The sequence below is a fragment of the Pseudophryne corroboree genome, chromosome 7, assembly GCF_028390025.1.
Source record: "Pseudophryne corroboree isolate aPseCor3 chromosome 7, aPseCor3.hap2, whole genome shotgun sequence".
NCBI lineage: Eukaryota > Metazoa > Chordata > Amphibia > Anura > Myobatrachidae > Pseudophryne > Pseudophryne corroboree.
This window is the reverse complement of record NC_086450.1, coordinates 512,664,212-512,687,831: the sequence shown is the minus strand read 5'-3', so window position 1 is coordinate 512,687,831 and position 23,620 is coordinate 512,664,212. Positions and strand designations below refer to the sequence as shown.

At 56.2% G+C, this 23,620-nt stretch overlaps 1 protein-coding gene across 1 annotated transcript in view; it reads right to left on the bottom strand.

Moving 5' to 3' along the window:
* LOC134945906 (integrin alpha-M-like) overlaps positions 1 to 23,620 on the bottom strand; it is a 163,832-nt gene that overhangs the window by 71,504 nt on the left and 68,708 nt on the right. The window contains exons 3-4 of the mRNA XM_063935463.1: positions 23,173 to 23,287; positions 8,900 to 9,030 (exon numbers count right to left, since the gene is read on the bottom strand). Coding sequence (XP_063791533.1) covers positions 8,900 to 9,030; positions 23,173 to 23,287 — 246 coding nt within the window. The remainder of the gene's footprint in view (positions 1 to 8,899; positions 9,031 to 23,172; positions 23,288 to 23,620) is intronic.

The window sequence follows — 23,620 nt, the reverse complement described above, 5'->3', positions numbered from 1 at the left end:
GATGGAGGGGGGGGGAGAGAGAGAGACGGTGACATTGGAGGTAAAAGCAAGTTTATGTAGATGAAAAGCTTTGGTGGTCTCAGGAGACCAGTCATAACACAATTACCTGGCAGATGTTTTGTGCAAACAATAGATCACAATTAGTGCGCCTGAGCCGCCGAAAAGAAAAGTGGTTAGAAGTATCACCAATACTCCCGATAGACAGAAATACAACAAATAGTTTACCACCTTTTATCTCAGGCGCTCCTCAACTAATACAATGTTCAATCTCTCAGATTTACAGGAGACATATGCCCTTGGAAAATAGAACATAAAAATACATAGTGTGATATTGTCACAATGGGAGAGGACAGGTAAAACAATCTCTAGAGGTGCCAGACTCGTACCGCATCAGGTGGTCTACTAGTATGTAGACAATTGCGCAGTATTTAGAGCGGGTCACCGTCCTAGATATATCCTGACTCCTTCCAACGTCTCTGGAATGTCTCCTTCTTATTCCAACCCAAGGTGCATGTGAATGAAAATGGTACTCCAATGGTGCATTACCATAAAAAATTTATTCATAAGCAATAAAACTTTAAAAGGTGGGTTCAAACCAGACTGAATGGTCTACATGAAACAGTAGACAACAGCATTTGTTACACATAAAACAACCAGGCGTCCCCAGGAGTAGTTGTCAACAGCCAGGCAAGAGCTCCACACACATCCTGCTACCTTCACCAACGCGTTTCGATAACAGGGTGTCTGCTACCATCTACACCTTGAAAAAGATAACCATTTGTTATCGAAACGCGTTGGTGAAGGTAGCAGGACAAGTGTGGAGCTCTTGCCTGGCTGTTGACAACTACTCCTGGGGACGCCTGGTTGTTTTATGTGTAACAAATGCTGTTGTCTACTGTTTCATGTAGACCATTCAGTCTGGTAAGAACCCACCTTTTAAAGTTTTATTGCTTATGAATAAATTTTTTATGGTAATGCACCATTGGAGTACCATTTTCATTCACATGCACCTTGGGTTGGAATAAGAAGGAGACATTCCAGAGACGTTGGAAGGAGTCAGGATATATCTAGGACGGTGACCCGCTCTAAATACTGCGCAATTGTCTACATACTAGTAGACCACCTGATGCGGTACGAGTCTGGCACCTCTAGAGATTGTTTTACCTGTCCTCTCCCATTGTGACAATATCACACTATGTATTTTTATGTTCTATTTTCCAAGGGCATATGTCTCCTGTAAATCTGAGAGATTGAACATTGTATTAGTTGAGGAGCGCCTGAGATAAAAGGTGGTAAACTATTTGTTGTATACCTGGCAGATGTGGCTGGTTGGAATGACAATCGACCATTTGCTCCCAAACACTGAAAAATGGGCAAAACCTGTTTTTCATACAAAGTGATTCAATCCCGGATTGAAACAATTTGCCTGAAAGACAGATTTTGTGCATTTTCCAGTGTTTGGGAGCAAATGGTCGATTGTCATTTTCTCTAATCCATTACCAGATTTTCATTCCAACCAGCCAGATCTGGCAGATAATTGTACAGTGTATGCCCTGTTTAACAGTGATGGTGCAGTGACAAAGCGCAGTGTTACAGTGATGGTGCAGTGACAGAGCGCAGTGTTACAGTGACGGTGCAGTGACAGAGCGCAGTGTTACAGTGATGGTGCAGTGACAGAGCGCAGTGTTACGGTGATGGTGCAGTGACAGAACGCAGTGTTACAATTGATGGTGCAGTGACAAAGTGCAACGTTACAGTGACGGTGCAGTGACAGAGCGCAGTGTTACAGTGACGGTGCAGTGACAGAGCGCAGTGTTACAGTGACGGTGCAGTGACAGAGCGCAGTGTTACAGTGATGGTGCAGTGACAAAGCACAGTGTTACAGTGACGGTGCAGTGACAGAGCGCAGTGTTACAGTGACGGTGCAGTGACAGAGCGCATTGTTACAGTGATTGTGCAGTGATAGAGTGCAGTGTTACAGTGGTGGTGCAGTGACAGAGCGCAGTGTTACAGTGACGGTGCAGTGACAGAGTGCAGTGTTACAGTGGTGGTGCAGTGACAGAGCGCAGTGTTACAGTGATGGTGCAGTGACAGAGCGCAATGTTACAGTGATGGTGCAGTAACAGAGCACAGTGTAACAGAGATGGTACAGTGACAGAGCGCAGTGTTACAGTGACTGTGCAGTGACAGAGCACAGTGTTAAAGAAATGGTGCAGTGGCAGAGAGCAATGTTACAGTGATAGTGTAGTGATAGAGCGCAGTGTTACAGTGATATGCTGTTACGATGGTGCAGTGACAGAGTACAGTGTTACAGAGATGGTACAGTGACAGAGCGCAGTGTTACAGTGATGGTGAAGTGACAAAGCGCAGTGTTACAGTGATGGTGCAGTGACAAAGTGCAACGTTACAGTGACGGTGCAGTGACAGAGCGCAGTGTTACAGTGACGTGCAGTGACAGAGCGCAGTGTTACAGTGACAGAGCGCAGTGTTACAGTGACGGTGCAGTGACAGAGCACAGTGTTACAGTGATGGTGCAGTGACAAAGCACAGTGTTACAGTGACGGTGCAGTGACAGAGCGCAGTGTTACAGTAACGGTGCAGAGACAGAGCGCATTGTTACAGTGATTGTGCAGTGATAGAGTGCAGTGTTACAGTGGTGGTGCAGTGACAGAGCGCAGTGTTACAGTGACGGTGCAGTGACAGAGTGCAGTGTTACAGTGACAGTGCAGTGACAGAGCGCAGTGTTAAAGAGATGGTGCAGTGACAGAGCGCAATGTTACAGTGATGGTGCAATAACAGAGCACAGTGTAACAGAGATGGTACAGTGACAGAGCGCAGTGTTACAGTGACTGTGCAGTGACAGAGCACAGTGTTAAAGAAATGGTGCAGTGGCAGAGAGCAATGTTACAGTGATAGTGTAGTGATAGAGCGCAGTGTTACAGTGATATGCTGTTACGATGGTGCAGTGACAGAGTACAGTGTTACAGAGATGGTACAGTGACAGAGCGCAGTGTTACAGTGATGGTGAAGTGATAGAGCACAGGGTTACAGTGATGGTGCAGTGACAGAGTGCAGCGTTACAGTGATTGTGCAGTGACAGAGTGCAGCGTTACAGTGATGGTGCAGTGACAGAGCGCAGCGTTACAGTGATGGTGCAGTGACAGAGCGCAGTGTTACAGTTATGTGCAGTGACAGAGCGCAGTGTTACAGTGATGATGCAGTGACACAGCGCAGTGTTACAGTGATGGTGCAGTAACAGAGCGCGGTGTTACAGTGGTGGTGCCGTAACAGAGTGCAGTGTTACAGTGACTTTGCAGTGACAGAGCGCAGTGTTACAGTGATGGTGCAGTGACAGAGCGCAGTGTTACAGTGACGGTGCAGTGACAGATCGCAGTGTTACAGTGACGGTGCAGTGACAGAGCGCAGTGTTACAGTGACAGAGCACAGTGTTACAGTGGTGGTGCAGTGACAGAGCGCAGTGTTACAGTGATGGTGCACTGACAGAGTGCAGTGTTACAGTGATGGTACAGGGACAGAGCACAGTGTTACAGTGATGGTGCAGTGACACAGCGCAGTGTTACAGTGATGGTGCAGTGACAGAGCGCAGTGTTACAGTGATGGTGCAGTGACAAAGCACAGTGTTACAGTGATGGTGCAGTGACAGAGCGCAGTGTTACAGTGACTGTGCAGTGACAGCGCGCATTGTTACAGTGATGGTGCAGTGATAGAGCGCAGTGTTACAGTGGTGGTGCCGTAACAGAGTGCAGTGTTACAGAGACGTTGCAGTGAGAGCGCGCAGTGTTACAGTGATGGTGCAGTGACAGAGCGCAGTGTTACAGTGACGGTGCAGTGACAGATCGCAGTGTTACAGTGACGGTGCAGTGACAGAGCGCAGTGTAACAGTGACAGAGCACAGTGTTTCAGTGGTGGTAGAGTGACAGAGCGCAGTGTTACAGTGATGGTGCACTGACAGAGCGCAGTGTTACAGTGATGGTACAGGGACAGAGCACAGTGTTACAGTGATGGTGCAGTGACAGAGCGCAGTGTTACAGTGATGGTGCAGTGACAAAGCGCAGTGTTACAGTGATGGTGCAGTGACAGAGCGCAGTGTTACAGTGACTGTGCAGTGAGAGAGCGCATTGTTACAGTGATGGTGCAGTGATAGAGTGCAGTGTTACAGTGATGGTGCAGTGATAGAGTGCAGTGTTACAGTGGTGGTGCAGTGACAGAGCGCAGTGTTACAGTGACAGAGCGCAGTGTTAAAGAGATGGTGCAGTGACAGAGCGCAATGTTAAAGTGATGGTGCAGTAACAGAGCACAGTGTTACAGAGACGGTGCAGTGACAGAGCGCAGTGTTACAGTGACTGTGCAGTGACGGTGCAGTGACAGAGCACAGTGTTAAAGAAATGGTGCAGTGGCAGAGAGCAATGTTACAGTGATAGTGTAGTGATAGGGCGCAGTGTTACAGTGATATGCTGTTATGATGGTGCAGTGACAGAGTACAGTGTTACAGAGATAGTAACATAGTAACATAGTATCTAAGGTTGAAAAAAGACAATTGTCCATCGAGTTCAACCTATTTGTGGTCTCCTATAGATGGTACAGTGACAGAGCGCAGTGTTACAGTGATGGTGAAGTGACAGAGCACAGGGTTACAGTGATGGTGCAATGACAGAGTGCAGCATTACAGTGATGGTGCAGTGACAGAGCACAGGGTTACAGTGATGGTGCAGTGACAGAGTGCAGCGTTACAGTGATTGTGCAGTGACAGAGTGCAGCGTTACAGTGATGGTGCAATGACAGAGTGCAGCATTACAGTGATGGTGCAGTGACAGAGCACAGGGTTACAGTGATGGTGCAGTGACAGAGTGCAGCGTTACAGTGATTGTGCAGTGACAGAGCGCAGTGTTACAGTGATGATGCAGTGACACAGCGCAGTGTTACAGTGATGGTGCAGTAACAGAGCGCGGTGTTACAGTGGTGGTGCCGTAACAGAGTGCAGTGTTACAGTGACTTTGCAGTGACAGAGCGCAGTGTTACAGTGATGGTGCAGTGACAGAGCGCAGTGTTACAGTGACGGTGCAGTGACAGATCGCAGTGTTACAGTGACGGTGCAGTGACAGAGCGCAGTGTTACAGTGACAGAGCACAGTGTTACAGTGGTGGTGCAGTGACAGAGCGCAGTGTTACAGTGATGGTGCACTGACAGAGTGCAGTGTTACAGTGATGGTACAGGGACAGAGCACAGTGTTACAGTGATGGTGCAGTGACACAGCGCAGTGTTACAGTGATGGTGCAGTGACAGAGTGCAGTGTTACAGTGATGGTGCAGTGACAAAGCACAGTGTTACAGTGATGGTGCAGTGACAGAGCGCAGTGTTACAGTGACTGTGCAGTGACAGCGCGCATTGTTACAGTGATGGTGCAGTGATAGAGCGCAGTGTTACAGTGGTGGTGCCGTAACAGAGTGCAGTGTTACAGAGACGTTGCAGTGAGAGAGCGCAGTGTTACAGTGATGGTGCAGTGACAGAGCGCAGTGTTACAGTGACGGTGCAGTGACAGAGCGCAGTGTTACAGTGACGGTGCAGTGACAGAGCGCAGTGTAACAGTGACAGAGCACAGTGTTACAGTGGTGGTAGAGTGACAGAGCGCAGTGTTACAGTGATGGTGCACTGACAGAGCGCAGTGTTACAGTGATGGTACAGGGACAGAGCACAGTGTTACAGTGATGGTGCAGTGACAGAGCGCAGTGTTACAGTGATGGTGCAGTGACAAAGCGCAGTGTTACAGTGGTGGTGCAGTGACAGAGCGCAGTGTTACAGTGACTGTGCAGTGAGAGAGCGCATTGTTACAGTGATGGTGCAGTGATAGAGTGCAGTGTTACAGTGGTGGTGCAGTGACAGAGCGCAGTGTTACAGTGACAGAGCGCAGTGTTAAAGAGATGGTGCAGTGACAGAGCGCAATGTTAAAGTGATGGTGCAGTAACAGAGCACAGTGTTACAGAGACAGTGCAGTGACAGAGCGCAGTGTTACAGTGAATGTGCAGTGACGGTGCAGTGACAGAGCACAGTGTTAAATAAATGGTGCAGTGGCAGAGAGCAATGTTACAGTGATAGTGTAGTGATAGAGCGCAGTGTTACAGTGATATGCTGTTATGATGGTGCAGTGACAGAGTACAGTGTTACAGAGATAGTAACATAGTAACATAGTATCTAAGGTTGAAAAAAGACAATTGTCCATCGAGTTCAACCTATTTGTGGTCTCCTATAGATGGTACAGTGACAGAGCGCAGTGTTACAGTGATGGTGAAGTGACAGAGCACAGGGTTACAGTGATGGTGCAATGACAGAGTGCAGCATTACAGTGATGGTGCAGTGACAGAGTGCAGCGTTACAGTGATGGTGCAGTGACAGAGCGCAGTGTTACAGTGACGGTGCAGTGACAGAGCGCAGTGTTACAGTGATGGTGCAGTGACAGACTGCAGTGTTAAAGTGACGGTGCAATGACAGATCACAGTGCTACAGTGACGGTACAGTGACAGAGCGCAGTGTTACAGTGGCGGTGCAGTGATAGAGCGCAGTGTTACAGTGATGGTGCAGTGACAGAGCGCATTGTTACAGTTATGGTACAGTGACAGTGCACAGTGTTACAGTGATGGTGCAGTGACAAAACGCAGTGTTACAGTGATGGTGCAGTGACAAAGCGCAGTGTTACAGTGGTGGTGCAGTGACAGAGCACAGTGTTACAGTGATGGTGCACTGACAGAGCGCAGTGTTACAGTGACAGAACACAGTGTTACAGTGATGGTGCAGTGACACAGCGCAGTGTTACAGTGATGGTACAGTGACAGAGCTCAGTGTTACAGTGATGGTGCAGTGACAGAGCGCAGTGTTACAGTGACGGTGCAGTGACAGAGCGCATTGTTATAGTGATTGTGCAGTCAGAGCGCAGTGTTACAGTGACGGTGCAGTGACAGAGCGCATTGTTATAGTGATTGTGCAGTGAGAGCGCAGTGTTACAGTGACAGTGCAGTGACAGAGCGCAGTGTTACAGTGACAGTGCAGTGACAGAGCACAGTGTTACAGAGACGGTGCAGTGACAGAGCGCAGTGTTACAGTGGCTGTGCAGTGATGGTGCAGTAACAGATCACAGTGTTAAAGAAATGGTGCAGTGACAGAGCGCATTGTTACAGTTATGGTACAGTGACAGTGCACAGTGTTACAGTGATGGTGCAGTGACAAAACGCAGTGTTACAGTGATGGTGCAGTGACAAAGCGCAGTGTTACAGTGGTGGTGCAGTGACAGAGCGCAGTGTTACAGTGATGGTACAGTGACAGAGCACATTGTTATAGTGATTGTGCAGTGAGAGCGCAGTGTTACAGTGATGGTGCAGTGACAGAGCGCAGTGTTACAGTGACAGTGCAGTGACAGAGCACAGTGTTACAGAGACGGTGCAGTGACAGAGCGCAGTGTTACAGTGGCTGTGCAGTGATGGTGCAGTAACAGATCACAGTGTTAAAGAAATGGTGCAGTGACAGAGCGCATTGTTATAGTTATGGTACAGTGACAGTGCACAGTGTTACAGTGATGGTGCAGCGACAAAACGCAGTGTTACAGTGATGGTGCAGTGACAAAGCGCAGTGTTACAGTGGTGGTGCAGTGACAGAGCGCAGTGTTACAGTGATGGTGCACTGACAGAGCGCAGTGTTACAGTGACAGCGCAGTGTTACAGTGATGGTGCAGTGACACAGCGCAGTGTTACAGTGATGGTGCAGTGACAGAGCACAGTGTTACAGTGATGGTGCAGTGAAGAGCGCAGTGTTTCAGTGACGGTGTAGTGACAGAGCGCACTGTTATAGTGATTGTGCAGTGAGAGCGCAGTGTTACAGTGACGGTGCAGTGACAGAGCGCAGTGTTACAGTGACAGTGCAGTGACAGAGCACAGTGTTACAGAGATGGTGCAGTGACAGAGCGCAGTGTTACAGTGACTGTGCAGTGACGGTGCAGTAACAGATCACAGTGTTAAAGAAATGGTGCAGTGACAGAGCGCATTGTTACAGTTATGGTACAGTGACAGTGCACAGTGTTACAGTGATGGTGCAGTGACAAAACGCAGTGTTACAGTGATGGTGCAGTGACAAAGCGCAGTGTTACAGTGGTGGTGCAGTGACAGAGCGCAGTGTTACAGTGATGGTGCACTGACAGAGCGCAGTGTTACAGTGACAGAGCGCAGTGTTACAGTGATGGTGCAGTGACACAGCACAGTGTTACAGTGATGGTACAGTGACAGAGCACAGTGTTACAGTGATGGTGCAGTGAAGAGCGCAGTGTTATGGTGATGGTGCAGTGACAGAGCGCAGTGTTACAGTGACGGTGCAGTGACAGAGCGCATTGTTATAGTGATTGTGCAGTGAGAGCGCAGTGTTACAGTGACGGTGCAGTGACAGAGCGCAGTGTTACAGTGACAGTGCAGTGACAGAGCACAGTGTTACAGAGACGGTGCAGTGACAGAGCTCAGTGTTACAGTGGCTGTGCAGTGACGGTGCAGTAACAGATCACAGTGTTAAAGAAATGGTGCTGTGGCAGAGAGCAATGTTACAGTGATAGTGTAGTGATAGAGCGCAGTGTTACAGAGATGGCACAGTGACAGAGCGCAGCGTTACAGGGATGGTGTAGTGATAGAGCACAGGGTTACAGTGATGGTACAGTGACAGAGCGCAGTGTTACAGTGATGGTGCAGTGACAGAGTGCAGTGTTACAGTGGTGGTGCAGTGACACAGCGCAGTGTTACAGTGATGGTGCAGTGACAGAGCGCAGTGTTACAGTGATATACTGTTGCGATGGTGCAGTGACAGACTACACAGTGCAGTGAGGGTGCAGCACCGTACAGTGACATGTTACCTGTGTATCGGTGCCTTTGAAAGCTGTTATAATGCTGGACACAAAGTTTAGCATTAACGGGAAGTCCTCCTTAGTGATACTGTCAGATCCATCGATGAGGAAGACAATATCCAGACTGTGGACGTTACACTCTGCGGAGACATGGAGGAGATGTAATGCAGGGTGTATAGAGACTCAGCACCCAGGGCCTAATGGTTTAAGTTTCCCTATGCTTCCCTGCTCTCCCCTGCACTGTCCTGTGCTTCCCTGCTCTCCCCTGCACTGTCCTGTGCTTCCCTGCTCTCCCCTGCACTGTCCTGTGCTTCCCTGCTCTCCCCTGCACTGTCCTGTGCTTCCCTGCTCTCCCCTGCACTGTCCCGTGCTTCCCTGCTCTCCCCTGCACTGTCCCGTGCTTCCCTGCTCCCCCCTGCACTGTCCCGTGCTTCCCTGCTCTCCCCTGCACTGTCCCGTGCTCCCCTGCACTGTCCCGTGCTTCCCTGCTCTCCCCTGCACTGTCCTGTGCTTCCCTGCTTTCCCCTGCACTGTCCTGTGCTTCCCTGCTCTCCCCTGCACTGTCCTGTGCTTCCCTGCTCTCCCCTGCACTGTCCTGTGCTTCCCTGCTCTCCCCTGCACTGTCCTGTGCTCCCCTGCTCCCCCCTGCACTGTCCTGTCCTTCCCTGCTCTCCCCTGCACTGTTATGTGCTTCCCTGCTCTCCCCTGCGCTTCCCTGCTCTCCCCTGCACTGTCCGGTGCTTCCCTGCTCTCCCCTGCACTGTCCTGTGCTTCCCTGCTCTCCCCTGCACTGTCCGGTGCTTCCCTGCTCTCCCCTGCACTGTCCCGTGCTTCCCTGCTCTCCCCTGCACTGTCCTGTGCTTCCCTGCTCTCCTCTGCATTGTCCTGTGCTTCCCTGCTCTCCCCTGCCCTTCCTGTGCCCCCTTCATCTCCCTGCACTGTCCTGTGCCTTCTGCTCTCCCCTGCACTGTCCTGTACTTTCCTGCTCTCCCCTGCACTGTCCGGTGCTTCCCTGCTCTCCCCTGCACTGTCCGGTGCTTCCCTGCTCTCCCCTGCACTGTCCTGTGCTTCCCTGCTCTCCCCTGCACTGTCCTGTGCTTCCCTGCTCTCCCCTGCACTGTCCTGTGCTTCCCTGCTCTCCCCTGCACTGTCCTGTGCTTCCCTGCTCTCCCCTGCACTGTCCTGTGCTTCTCTGCTCTCCCCTGCCCTTCCTGTGCCCCCTTCATCTCCCTGCAGTCCTCTGCTCTTCGCTGTGATTCCCTATGCTTCTCTGCACTTCCTTATGCTTCCCTGCCCACCTCTACGCTTCCAGGCACTACCCTGTGTTTCCCTGCGCTTCTCTGCACCTCATTGTGCCTCCCTGCACTCCTCTGCAATTCCCTGCACTTCCCTGCGCTTCCCTGCACTTTCCTGTTGCAATTCCCTGCATTTTTCTGCACGTCCCTGCGATTCCTTGCTCTTCCCTGCTCCTCCTTGCTCTTCCCTGCCCCTCCTTGCTCTTCCCTGCTATTCCCTGCGCTACCCTGCTCTTCCATGCGACTCCCTGCTCTTCCCTGCGCTACCCTGCTCTTCCCTGTGCTACCCTGCTCTTCCCTGCGACTCCCTGTGCTACCCTGCTCTTCCCTGCGCTACCTTGCTCTTCCCTGCGACTCCTTGCTCTTCCCTGCGACTCCCTGCTCTTCCCTGCGATTCCCTGCGACTCCCTGCTCTTCCCTGCGACTCCCTGCTCTTCCCTGCGCTACCCTGCTCTTCCCTGCGACTCCTTGCTATTCCCTGCGATTCCCTGCGCTACCCTGCTCTTCCCTGCTCTTCCCTGCGATTCCCTGCGCTACCCTGCTCTTCCCTGCGCTACCCTGCTCTTCCCTGCGACTCCCTGCTCTTCCCTGCGATTCTCTGCGCTACCCTGCTCTTCCCTGCGCTACCCTGCTTTTCCCTGTGCTACCCTGATCTTCCCTGCGACTCCCTGCTCTTCCCTGCGCTACCCTGCTCTTCCCTGCGCTACCCTGCTCTTCCCTGCGCTGCCCTGCTCTTCCCTGCGAATCCCTGCTCTTCCCTGCTCTTCCCTGCGATTCCCTGCGACTCCTTGCTCTTCCCTGCGGTTCCCTGCGCTACCCTGCTCTTCCATGCAACTCCCTGCGACTCCCTGCTCTTCCCTGCGACTCCTTGCTCTTCCCTGCGCTACCCTGCTCTTCCCTGCGCTACCCTGCTCTTCCCTGCGAATCCCTGCTCTTCCCTGCTCTTCCCTGCGATTCCCTGCGACTCCTTGCTCTTCCCTGCGGTTCCCTGCGCTACCCTGCTCTTCCATGCAACTCCCTGCGACTCCCTGCTCTTCCCTGCGACTCCTTGCTCTTTCCTGCGCTACCCTGCTCTTCCCTGCGCTACCCTGCTCTTCCCTGCGTTTCCCTGCTCTTCCCTGCGATTCCCTGCGACTCACTGCGATTCCCTGCTACTCCCTGCGACTCCCTGCTCTTTCCTGCGATTCCCTGCAATTCCCTGCAATTCCCTGCTCTTCCCTGCTACTCCCTGCGATTCCCTGCGACTCCCTGCGATTCCCTGCGACTCCCTGCTCTTCCCTGCGATTCCTTGCTCTTCCCTGCGAATCCCTGCTCTTCCCTGCGACTCCTTGCTCTTCCCTGCTCTTCCCTTCGATTCCCTGCGACTACCTGCTCTTCCCTGCGACTCCCTGCTCTTCCCTGCTCTACCCTGCGATTCCCTGTGACTCCCTGCTCTTCCCTGCGACTCCCTGCTCTTACCTGCTCTTCCCTGCACTACCCTGTTCTTCCCTGTGCTACCCTACTCTTCCCTGCGATTCCCTGCGCTACCCTGCTTTTCCCTGCACTACACTGCTCTTCCCTGCGACTCCCTGCTCTTCCCTGCGACTCCCTGCTCTTCCCTGCGATTCCCTGCGCTACCCTGCTCTTCCCTGCGACTCCCTGCTCTTCCCTGCGACTCCTTGCTCTTCCCTGCGATTCCCTGCGCTACCCTGCTCTTCCCTGCAACTCCCTGCTCTTCCCTGAGACTCCCTGCTCTTCCCTGCGACTCCCTGCTCTTCCCTGCGCTACCCTGCTTTTCCCTGCGCTACCCTGCTCTTCCCTGCGATACCCTGCTCTTCCCTGTGCTACCCTGATCTTCCCTGCGACTCCCTGCTCTTCCCTGTGCTACCCTGCTCTTCCCTGCGCTACCCTGCTCTTCCCTGCGCTGCCCTGCTCTTCCCTGCGCTGCCCTGCTCTTCCCTGCGAATCCCTGCTCTTCCCTGCGACTCCTTGCTCTTCCCTGCGATTCCCTGCGCTACCCTGCTCTTCCATGCAACTCCCTGCGACTCCCTGCTCTTCCCTGCGACTCCTTGCTCTTCCCTGCGCTACCCTGCTCTTCCCTGCGCTACCCTGCTCTTTTCTGCGAATACCTGCTCTTCCCTGCGATTCCCTGCGACTCACTGCGATTCCCTGCTACTCCCTGCGACTCCCTGCTCTTTCCTGCGATTCCCTGCACTTCCCTGCTCTTCCCTGCGATTCCCTGCAATTCCCTGCAATTCCCTGCTCTTCCCTGCTACTCCCTGGTCTTCCCTGCGAATCCCTGCGATTCCCTGCGAATCCCTGCGATTCCTTGCTCTTCCCTGCGAATCCCTGCTCTTCCCTGCGACTCCTTGCTCTTCCCTGCTCTTCCCTTCGATTCCCTGCGACTCCCTGCTCTTCCCTGCTCTACCCTGCGATTCCCTGCGACTCCCTGCTCTTCCCTGATACTCCCTGCTCTTCCCTGCGATTCCCTGCTCTTCCCTGCGCTACCCTGCGCTACCCTGCTCTTCCCTGCGATTCCCTGCTTTTCCCTGCGCTACCCTGCTCTCCCCTGCGACTCCCTGCTCTTCCCTGCTCTTCCCTGCGATTCCCTGCGCTACCCGGCTCTTCCCTGCGCTACCCTGCTCTTCCCTGCGAATCCCTGCAATTCCCTGCGACTCCTTGCTCTTCCCTGCACTACCCTGCTCTTCCCTGCGACTCCCTGCTCTTCCCTGCGGCTCCTTGCTCTTCCCTGCGATTCCCTGCGCTACCCTGCTCTTCCCTGCAACTCCCTGCGACTCCCTGCGACTCCCTGCGCTACCCTGCGACTCCCTGCTCTTCCCTGCCACTCCCTGCGACTCCCTGCGATTCCCTGCGACTCCTTGCTCTTCCCTGATCTTCCCTGCGACTCCCTGCTCTTCCCTGTGACTCACTGCTCTACCCTGCGATTCCCTGCTCTTCCCTGCGACTCCCTGCTCTTCCCTGCGACTCCTTGCTCTTCCATGCGCTACCCTGCTCTTCCCTGCGCTACCCTGCTCTTCCCTGCAACTCCCCGCTCTTCCCTGCAACTCCCTGCTCTTCCCTGCGATTCCCTGTGCTACCCTGCTCTTCCCTGCGCAACCCTGTTCTTCCCTGCGCTACCCTGCTCTTCCCTGCGAATCCCTGCGACTCCCTGCGATTCCCTGCGACTCCTTGCTCTTCCCTGCGCTACCCTGCTCTTCCCTGCGACTCCCTGCTCTTCCCTGCGACTCCCTGCTCTTCCCTGGTATTCCCTGCGACTCCTTGCTCTTCCCTGCACTACCCTGCTCTTCCCTGTGACTCCCTGCTCTTCCCTGCGCTATCCTGCTCTTCACTGCGAATCCCTGCGATTCCCTGCGACTACCTGCGATTCCTTGCTCTTCCCTGCTCTTCCCTGCTCTTCCCTGCGACTCCTTGCTCTTCCCTGCTCTTCCCTGCAAATCCCTGCGACTCCCTGCTCTTCCCTGCGACTCCCTGCTCTTCCCTGCTCTACCCTGCGATTCCCTGCGACTCCCTGCTCTTCCCTGCGCTACCCTGCTCTTCCCTGCGCTACCCTGCTCTTTCCTGCGACTCCTTGCTCTTCCCTGCGCTACCCTGCTCTTCCCTGCGCTACCCTGCTCTTCCCTGCGATTCCCTGCGACTCCCTGCTCTTCCCTCGCGACTCCCTGCTCTTCCCTGCACTACCCTGCTCTTCCCTGCGACTCCCTGCTCTTCCCTGCGATTCCTTGCTCTTCCCTGCGAATCCTTGTTCTTCCCTGCGAATCCCTGCTCTTCCCTGCGACTCCCTGCGACTCCATGCTCTTCCCTGCGACTCCCTGCTCTTCACTGCTCTTTCCTGCTCTTCCCTGCGACTCCGTGCTCTTCCCTGCGACTCCATGCTCTTCCCTGTGACTCCCTGCTCTTCCCTGCGACTCCTTGCTCTTCCCTGCTCTTCCCTGCGAATCCCTGCTCTTCCCTGCAACTCCCTGCTCTTCCCTGCGACTCCCTGCTCTTCCCTGCGCTACCCTGCTCTTCCCTGCGCTACCCTGCTCTTCCCTGCGCTACCCTGCTCTTCCCTGCGACTCCTTGCTCTTCCCTGCGCTACCCTGCACTACCATGCCATTCCCTGCTCTTCCCAGCGTCTCCCTGCTCTTCCCTGCGCTACCCTGCTCTTCCCTGCGCTACCCTGCTCTTCCCTGCGCTACCCTGCTCTTCCCTGTGCTACCCTGCTCTTCCCTGCGAATCCCTGCGACTCCCTGGATTCCCTGCGATTCCCTGCGACTCCTTGCTCTTCCCTGCGCTACCCTGCTCTTCCCTGTGATTCCCTGCGCTACCCTGCTCTTCCCTGCGACTCCCTGCTCTTCCCTGCGCTACTCTGCGACTCCCTGCGATTTCCAGCGAATCCCTGCGAATCCCTGCGACTCCCTGCTCTTCCCTGCTCTTCCCTGCGACTCCCTGCGATTCCTTGCTCTTCCCTGCGAATCCTTGCTCTTTCCTGCGACTCCCTGCGACTCCCTGCTCTTCCCTGCGACTCCCTAATCTTCCCTGCGACTCCCTGCTCTTCCCTGCGCTACCCTGCTTTTCCCTGCGCTACCCTGCTCTTCCCTGCGATACCCTGCTCTTCCCTGTGCTACCCTGATCTTCCCTGCGACTCCCTGCTCTTCCCTGCGATTCCCTGTGCTACCCTGCTCTTCCCTGCGCTACCCTGCTCTTCCCTGCGCTGCCCTGCTCTTCCCTGCGAATCCCTGCTCTTCCCTGCGACTCCTTGCTCTTCCCTGCGATTCCCTGTGCTACTCTGCTCTTCCATGCAACTCCCTGCGACTCCCTGCTCTTCCCTGCGACTCCTTGCTCTTCCCTGCGCTACCCTGCTCTTCCCTGCGCTACCCTGCTCTTTTCTGCGAATCCCTGCTCTTCCCTGCGATTCCCTGCGACTCACTGCGATTCCCTGCTACTCCCTGCGACTCCCTGCTCTTTCCTGCGATTTCCTGCACTTTCCTGCTCTTCCCTGCGCTACCCTGCTCTTCCCTGCGCTACCCTGCTCTTTCCTGCGACTCCTTGCTCTTCCCTGCGCTACCCTGCTCTTCCCTGCGCTACCCTGCTCTTCCCTGCGATTCCCTGCGACTCCCTGCTCTTCCCTCGCGACTCCCTGCTCTTCCCTGCACTACCCTGCTCTTCCCTGCGACTCCCTGCTCTTCCCTGCGATTCCTTGCTCTTCCCTGCGAATCCTTGTTCTTCCCTGCGAATCCCTGCTCTTCCCTGCGACTCCCTGCGACTCCCTGCTCTTCCCTGCGACTCCCTGCTCTTCACTGCTCTTTCCTGCTCTTCCCTGCGACTCCGTGCTCTTCCCTGCGACTCCATGCTCTTCCCTGTGACTCCCTGCTCTTCCCTGCGACTCCTTGCTCTTCCCTGCTCTTCCCTGCGAATCCCTGCTCTTCCCTGCAACTCCCTGCTCTTCCCTGCGACTCCCTGCTCTTCCCTGCGCTACCCTGCTCTTCCCTGCGCTACCCTGCTCTTCCCTGCGCTACCCTGCTCTTCCCTGCGCTACCCTGCTCTTCCCTGCGACTCCTTGCTCTTCCCTGCGCTACCCTGCACTACCATGCCATTCCCTGCTCTTCCCTGCGTCTCCCTGCTCTTCCCTGCGCTACCCTGCTCTTCCCTGCGCTACCCTGCTCTTCCCTGCGCTACCCTGCTCTTCCCTGTGCTACCCTGCTCTTCCCTGCGAATCCCTGCGACTCCCTGGATTCACTGCGATTCCCTGCGACTCCTTGCTCTTCCCTGCGCTACCCTGCTCTTCCCTGTGATTCCCTGCGCTACCCTGCTCTTCCCTGCGACTCCCTGCTCTTCCCTGCGCTACCCTGCGACTCCCTGCGATTTCCAGCGAATCCCTGCGACTCCCTGCTCTTCCCTGCTCTTCCCTGCGACTCCCTGCGATTCCTTGCTCTTCCCTGCGAATCCTTGCTCTTTCCTGCGACTCCCTGCGACTCCCTGCTCTTCCCTGCGACTCCCTAATCTTCCCTGCGACTCCCTGCTCTTCCCTGCGCTACCCTGCTTTTCCCTGCGCTACCCTGCTCTTCCCTGCGATACCCTGCTCTTCCCTGTGCTACCCTGATCTTCCCTGCGACTCCCTGCTCTTCCCTGCGATTCCCTGTGCTACCCTGCTCTTCCCTGCGCTACCCTGCTCTTCCCTGCGCTGCCCTGCTCTTCCCTGCGAATCCCTGCTCTTCCCTGCGACTCCTTGCTCTTCCCTGCGATTCCCTGTGCTACTCTGCTCTTCCATGCAACTCCCTGCGACTCCCTGCTCTTCCCTGCGACTCCTTGCTCTTCCCTGCGCTACCCTGCTCTTCCCTGCGCTACCCTGCTCTTTTCTGCGAATCCCTGCTCTTCCCTGCGATTCCCTGCGACTCACTGCGATTCCCTGCTACTCCCTGCGACTCCCTGCTCTTTCCTGCGATTTCCTGCACTTCCCTGCTCTTCCCTGCGATTCCCTGCAATTCCCTGCAATTCCCTGCTCTTCCCTGCTACTCCCTGGTCTTCCCTGCGAATCCCTGCTCTTCCCTGCGATTCCCTGCGAATCCCTGCTCTTCCCTGCGATTCCTTGCTCTTCCCTGCGAATCCTTGCTCTTCCCTGCGACTCCTTGCTCTTCCCTGCTCTTCCCTTCGATTCCCTGCGACTCCCTGCTCTTCCCTGCGACTCCCTGCTCTTCCCTGCTCTACCCTGCGATTCCCTGCGACTCCCTGCTCTTCCCTGATACTCCCTGCTCTTCCCTGCGATTCCCTGCTCTTCCCTGCGCTACCCTGCTCTTCCCTGTGCTACCCTGCTCTTCCCTGCGATTCCCTGCGCTACCCTGCTTTTCCCTGCGCTACCCTGCTCTTCCCTGCGACTCCCTGCTCTTCCCTGCGATTCCCTGCGCTACCCTGCTCTTCCCTGCGAATCCCTGCAATTCCCTGCGACTCCTTGCTCTTCCCTGCACTACCATGCTCTTCCCTGCGACTCCCTGCTCTTCCCTGCTCTTCCCTGCGACTCCTTGCTCTTCCCTGCTCTTCCCTGCTCTTCCCTGCAACTCCCTGCGACTCCCTGCGCTACCCTGCGACTCCCTGCTCTTCCCTGCGACTCCCTGCGACTCCCTGCGATTCCCTGCGACTCCTTGCTCTTCCCTGATCTTCCCTGCGACTCCCTGCTCTTCCCTGTGACTCCCTGCTCTTCCCTGCTCTACCCTGCGATTCCCTGCTCTTCCCTGCGACTCCCTGCTCTTCCCTGCGACTCCTTGCTCTTCCATGCGCTACCCTGCTCTTCCCTGCTCTTCCCTGCGCTACCCTGCTCTTCCCTGCAACTCCCTGCTCTTCCCTGCAACTCCCTGCTCTTCCCTGCGATTCCCTGTGCTACCCTGCTCTTCCCTGCGCAACCCTGCTCTTCCCTGCGCTACCCTGCTCTTCCCTGCGAATCCCTGCAACTCACTGCGATTCCCTGCGACTCCTTGCTCTTCCCTGCGCTACCCTGCTCTTCCCTGCAACTCCCTGCTCTTCCCTGCGACTCCCTGCTCTTCCCTGGTATTCCCTGCGACTCCTTGCTCTTCCCTGCTCTTCCCTGCACTACCCTGCTCTTCCCTGTGACTCCCTGCTCTTCCCTGTGACTCCCTGCTCTTCCCTGCGCTATCCTGCTCTTCACTGCGATTCCCTGCGATTCCCTGCGACTACCTGCGATTCCCTGCTCTTCCCTGTGACTCCCTGCTCTTCCCTGCGACTCCTTGCTCTTCCCTGCGCTACCCTGCTCTTCCCTGCGCTACCCTGCTCTTTTCTGCGAATCCCTGCTCTTCCCTGCGATTCCCTGCGACTCACTGCGATTCCCTGCTACTCCCTGCGACTCCCTGCTCTTTCCTGCGATTTCCTGCACTTCCCTGCTCTTCCCTGCGATTCCCTGCAATTCCCTGCAATTCCCTGCTCTTCCCTGCTACTCCCTGGTCTTCCCTGCGAATCCCTGCTCTTCCCTGCGAATCCCTGCTCTTCCCTGCGATTCCTTGCTCTTCCCTGCGAATCCCTGCTCTTCCCTGCGACTCCTTGCTCTTCCCTGCTCTTCCCTTCGATTCCCTGCGACTCCCTGCTCTTCCCTGCGACTCCCTGCTCTTCCCTGCTCTACCCTGCGATTCCCTGCGACTCCCTGCTCTTCCCTGATACTCCCTGCTCTTCCCTGCGATTCCCTGCTCTTCCCTGCGCTACCCTGCTCTTCCCTGTGCTACCCTGCTCTTCCCTGCGATTCCCTGCGCTACCCTGCTTTTCCCTGCGCTACCCTGCTCTTCCCTGCGACTCCCTGCTCTTCCCTGCGATTCCCTGCGCTACCCTGCTCTTCCCTGCGAATCCCTGCAATTCCCTGCGACTCCTTGCTCTTCCCTGCACTACCCTGCTCTTCCCTGCGACTCCCTGCTCTTCCCTGCTCTTCCCTGCGACTCCTTGCTCTTCCCTGCGATTCCCTGCTCTTCCCTGCAACTCCCTGCGACTCCCTGCGCTACCCTGCGACTCCCTGCTCTTCCCTGCGACTCCCTGCGACTCCCTGCGATTCCCTGCGACTCCTTGCTCTTCCCTGATCTTCCCTGCGACTCCCTGCTCTTCCCTGTGACTCCCTGCTCTTCCCTGCTCTACCCTGCGATTCCCTGCTCTTCCCTGCGACTCCCTGCTCTTCCCTGCGACTCCTTGCTCTTCCATGCGCTACCCTGCTCTTCCCTGCTCTTCCCTGCGCTACCCTGCTCTTCCCTGCAACTCCCTGCTCTTCCCTGCAACTCCCTGCTCTTCCCTGCGATTCCCTGTGCTACCCTGCTCTTCCCTGCGCAACCCTGCTCTTCCCTGCGCTACCCTGCTCTTCCCTGCGAATCCCTGCAACTCACTGCGATTCCCTGCGACTCCTTGCTCTTCCCTGCGCTACCCTGCTCTTCCCTGCAACTCCCTGCTCTTCCCTGCGACTCCCTGCTCTTCCCTGGTATTCCCTGCGACTCCTTGCTCTTCCCTGCGATTCCCTGCTCTTCCCTGCACTACCCTGCTCTTCCCTGTGACTCCCTGCTCTTCCCTGTGACTCCCTGCTCTTCCCTGCGCTATCCTGCTCTTCACTGCGAATCCCTGCGATTCCCTGCGATTCCCTGCGACTACCTGCGATTCCCTGCTCTTCCCTGTGACTCCCTGCTCTTCCCTGCGACTCCTTGCTCTTCCCTGCTCTTCCCTGCAAATCCCTGCTCTTCCCTGCGACTCCCTGCTCTTCCCTGCGACTCCCTGCTCTTCCCTGCTCTACCCTGTGATTCCCTGCTCTTCCCTGCGCTACCCTGCTCTTCCCTGCGCTACCCTGCTCTTTCCTGCGACTCCTTGCTCTTCCCTGCGCTACCCTGCTCTTCCCTGCGCTACCCTGCTCTTCCCTGCGCTACCCTGCTCTTCCCTGCGACTCCTTGCTCTTCCCTGCGCTACCCTGCACTACCCTGCCATTCCCTGCTCTTCCCTGCGTCTCCCTGCTCTTCCCTGCTCTTCCCTGCGCTACCCTGCTCTTCCCTGCGCTACCCTGCTCTTCCCTGTGCTACCCTGCTCTTCCCTGCGAATCCCTGCGACTCCCTGGATTCCCTGCGATTCCCTGCGACTCCTTGCTCTTCCCTGCGCTACCCTGCTCTTCCCTGTGATTCCCTGCGCTACCCTGCTCTTCCCTGCGACTCCCTGCTCTTCCCTGCGCTACCCTGCGACTCCCTGCGATTTCCAGCGAATGCCTGCGAATCCCTGCGACTCCCTGCTCTTCCCTGCACTACCCTGCTCTTCCCTGCGACTCCCTGCGATTCCTTGCTCTTCCCTGCTCTTCCCTGCGAATCCTTGCTCTTTCCTGCAACTCCCTGCGACTCCCTGCTCTTCCCTGCGCTACCCTGCTTTTCCCTGCGCTACCCTGCTCTTCCCTGCGATACCCTGCTCTTCCCTGTGCTACCCTGATCTTCCCTGCGACTCCCTGCTCTTCCCTGCGATTCCCTGTGCTACCCTGCTCTTCCCTGCGCTACCCTGCTCTTCCCTGCGCTGCCCTGCTCTTCCCTGCGAATCCCTGCTCTTCCCTGCGACTCCTTGCTCTTCCCTGCGATTCCCTGCGCTACCCTGCTCTTCCATGCAACTCCCTGTGACTCCCTGCTCTTCCCTGCGACTCCTTGCTCTTCCCTGCGCTACCCTGCTCTTCCCTGCGCTACCCTGCTCTTTTCTGCGAATCCCTGCTCTTCCCTGCGATTCCCTGCGACTCACTGCGATTCCCTGCTACCCCCTGCGACTCCCTGCTCTTTCCTGCGATTCCCTGCACTTCCCTGCTCTTCCCTGCGATTCCCTGCAATTCCCTGCTACTCCCTGGTCTTCCCTGCTCTTCCCTGCGATTCCCTGCGAATCCCTGCGAATCCCTGCGATTCCTTGCTCTTCCCTGCGAATCCCTGCTCTTCCCTGCGACTCCTTGCTCTTCCCTGCTCTTCCCTTCGATTCCCTGCGACTCCCTGCTCTTCCCTGCGACTCCCTGCTCTTCCCTGCTCTACCCTGCGATTCCCTGCGACTCCCTGCTCTTCCCTGATACTCCCTGCTCTTCCCTGCGATTCCCTGCTCTTCCCTGCGCTACCCTGCTCTTCCCTGTGCTACCCTGCTCTTCCCTGCGCTACCCTGCTTTTCCCTGTGCTACCCTGCTCTTCCCTGCTCTTCCCTGCGCTACCCTGCTCTTCCCTGCGCTACCCTGCTCTTCCCTGCGAATCCCTGCAATTCCCTGCGACTCCTTGCTCTTCCCTGCACTACCCTGCTCTTCCCTGCGACTCCCTGCTCTTCCCTGCTCTTCCCTGCGACTCCTTGCTCTTCCCTGCGATTCCCTGCGCTACCCTGCTCTTCCCTGCAACTCCCTGCGACTCCCTGCGCTACCCTGCGCTACCCTGCTCTTCCCTGCGACTCCCTGCGACTCCTTGCGATTCCCTGCGACTCCTTGCTCTTCCCTGAGACTCCCTGCTCTTCCCTGTGACTCCCTGCTCTTCCCTGCTCTACCCTGCGATTCCCTGCTCTTCCCTGCGACTCCCTGCTCTTCCCTGCGACTCCTTGCTCTTCCCTGCGCTACCCTGCTCTTCCCTGCGCTACCCTGCTCTTCCCTGCAACTCCCTGCTCTTCCCTGTGATTCCCTGTGCTACCCTGCTCTTCCCTGCGCAACCCTGCTCTTCCCTGCGAATCCCTGCGACTCCCTGCGATTCCCTGCGACTCCTTGCTCTTCCCTGCGCTACCCTGCTCTTCCCTGCGACTCCCTGCTCTTCCCTGCGACTCCCTGCTCTTCCCTGGTATTCCCTGCGACTCCTTGCTCTTCCCTGCGATTCCCTGCTCTTCCCTGCACTACCCTGCTCTTCCCTGTGACTCCCTGCTCTTCCCTGTGACTCCCTGCTCTTCCCTGCGCTATCCTGCTCTTCACTGCGAATCCCTGCGATTCCCTGCGATTCCCTGCGACTACCTGCGATTCCCTGCTCTTCCCTGTGACTCCCTGCTCTTCCCTGCGACTCCTTGCTCTTCCCTGCTCTTCCCTGCAAATCCCTGCTCTTCCCTGCGACTCCCTGCTCTTCCCTGCGACTCCCTGCTCTTCCCTGCTCTACCCTGCGATTCCCTGCGACTCCCTGCTCTTCCCTGCGCTACCCTGCTCTTTCCTGCGACTCCTTGCTCTTCCCTGCGCTACCCTGCTCTTCCCTGCGCTACCCTGCGATTCCCTGCTCTTCCCTCGCGACTCCCTGCTCTTCCCTGCACTACCCTGCTCTTCCCTGCGACTCCCTGCTCTTCACTGCGATTCCTTGCTCTTCCCTGCAAATCCTTGTTCTTCCCTGCGAATCCCTGCGACTCCCTGCTCTTCCCTGCGACTCCCTGCTCTTCACTGCTCTTTCCTGCTCTTCCCTGCGACTCCGTGCTCTTCCCTGCGACTCCATGCTCTTCCCTGTGACTCCCTGCTCTTCCCTGCGACTCCTTGCACTTCCCTGCTCTTCCCTGCGAATCCCTGCTCTTCCCTGCTCTTCCCTGCGCTACCCTGCTCTTCCCTGCGCTACCCTGCTCTTCCCTGCGCTACCCTGCTCTTCCCTGCGACTCCTTGCTCTTCCCTGCGCTACCCTGCACTACCCTGCCATTCCCTGCTCTTCCCTGCATCTCCCTGCTCTTCCCTGCGCTACCCTGCTCTTCCCTGCGCTACCCTGCTCTTCTCTGCGCTACCCTGCTCTTCCCTGTGCTACCCTGCTCTTCCCTGCGAATCCCTGCGACTCCCTGGATTCCCTGCGACTCCTTGCTCTTCCCTGCGCTACCCTGCTCTTCCCTGTGATTCCCTGCGCTACCCTGCTCTTCCCTGCGACTCCCTGCTCTTCCCTGCGCTACCCTGCGACTCCCTGCGATTTCCAGCGAATCCCTGCGAATCTTTGCGACTCCCTGCTCTTCCCTGCACTACCCTGCTCTTCCCTGCGACTCCCTGCGATTCCTTGCTCTTCCCTGCGAATCCTTGCTCTTTCCTGCGACTCCCTGCGACTCCCTGCGACTCCCTGCTCTTCACTGCGACTCCCTGCTCTTCCCTGCGACTCCCTGCACTTCCCTGCTCTTCCCTGCACTACCCTGCTATTCCCTGCTCTTCCCTGCGACTCCCTGCTCTTCCCTGCGATTCCTTGCTCTTCCCTGCGAATCCTTGCTCTTCCCTGCGACTCCCTGCTCTTCCCTGCGACTCCCTGCTCTTCCCTGCGACTCCCTGCTCTTCCCTGCTCTTCCCTGCTCTTCCCTGCGACTCCCTGCTCTTCCCTGCACTTCCCTGCTCTTCCCTGCTCTACCCTGCGATTCCCTGCTCTTCCTGTGCCCCTTTTGCCTCCCTGTAGTCCTCTACGCTTTCCTATGCTTCCCTGCATTTCCCCTGGCATATAGTAGACCCATATAATCCTACGGGGACTGCTGTGCCCTGGGTATCTCTGATACCTGCTGCATGGCTGTGTAATACATATAAGGATTTCCTGGCCCGCTCGCAGACGGTTAGGTGCTGGATACCTGGGAGGGCGCTGGGCAGCGTTCTCACCACCTGGAAGTCATTGCTCAGCTGGTAACAGAGTCCATTGACGTAGATGTTCCCTCTGCAGCGTCTCTGTAGCGTTGGGCCACAGGCCTGGGAAAGAGAGAACCCGACGATTACATACATGGATGAGATGATGACACTATCTGCTATACACACGGTCATACACCGACACAGCGCCAAACGTCTCCGGCAGGGAGTCATCCTGCGCCGTATGGAGCTCGCGCTGGATTCAGTCCTTTCAGGAAGCCATGATGGCTCCTCTTACAGTAATACTATTTCCACCCCCCTAACTAATCCTCAACAGATGTTACTGCGGGCCCGATTCAGAGGTGGGCGCAGGCGCGCCTGTAGCTGGGTCTATCAGCGGTCACTCGTCTGCGAGTTTATGTAAACGCTGCTACAGCATTGTGTTACCTTCCCCTG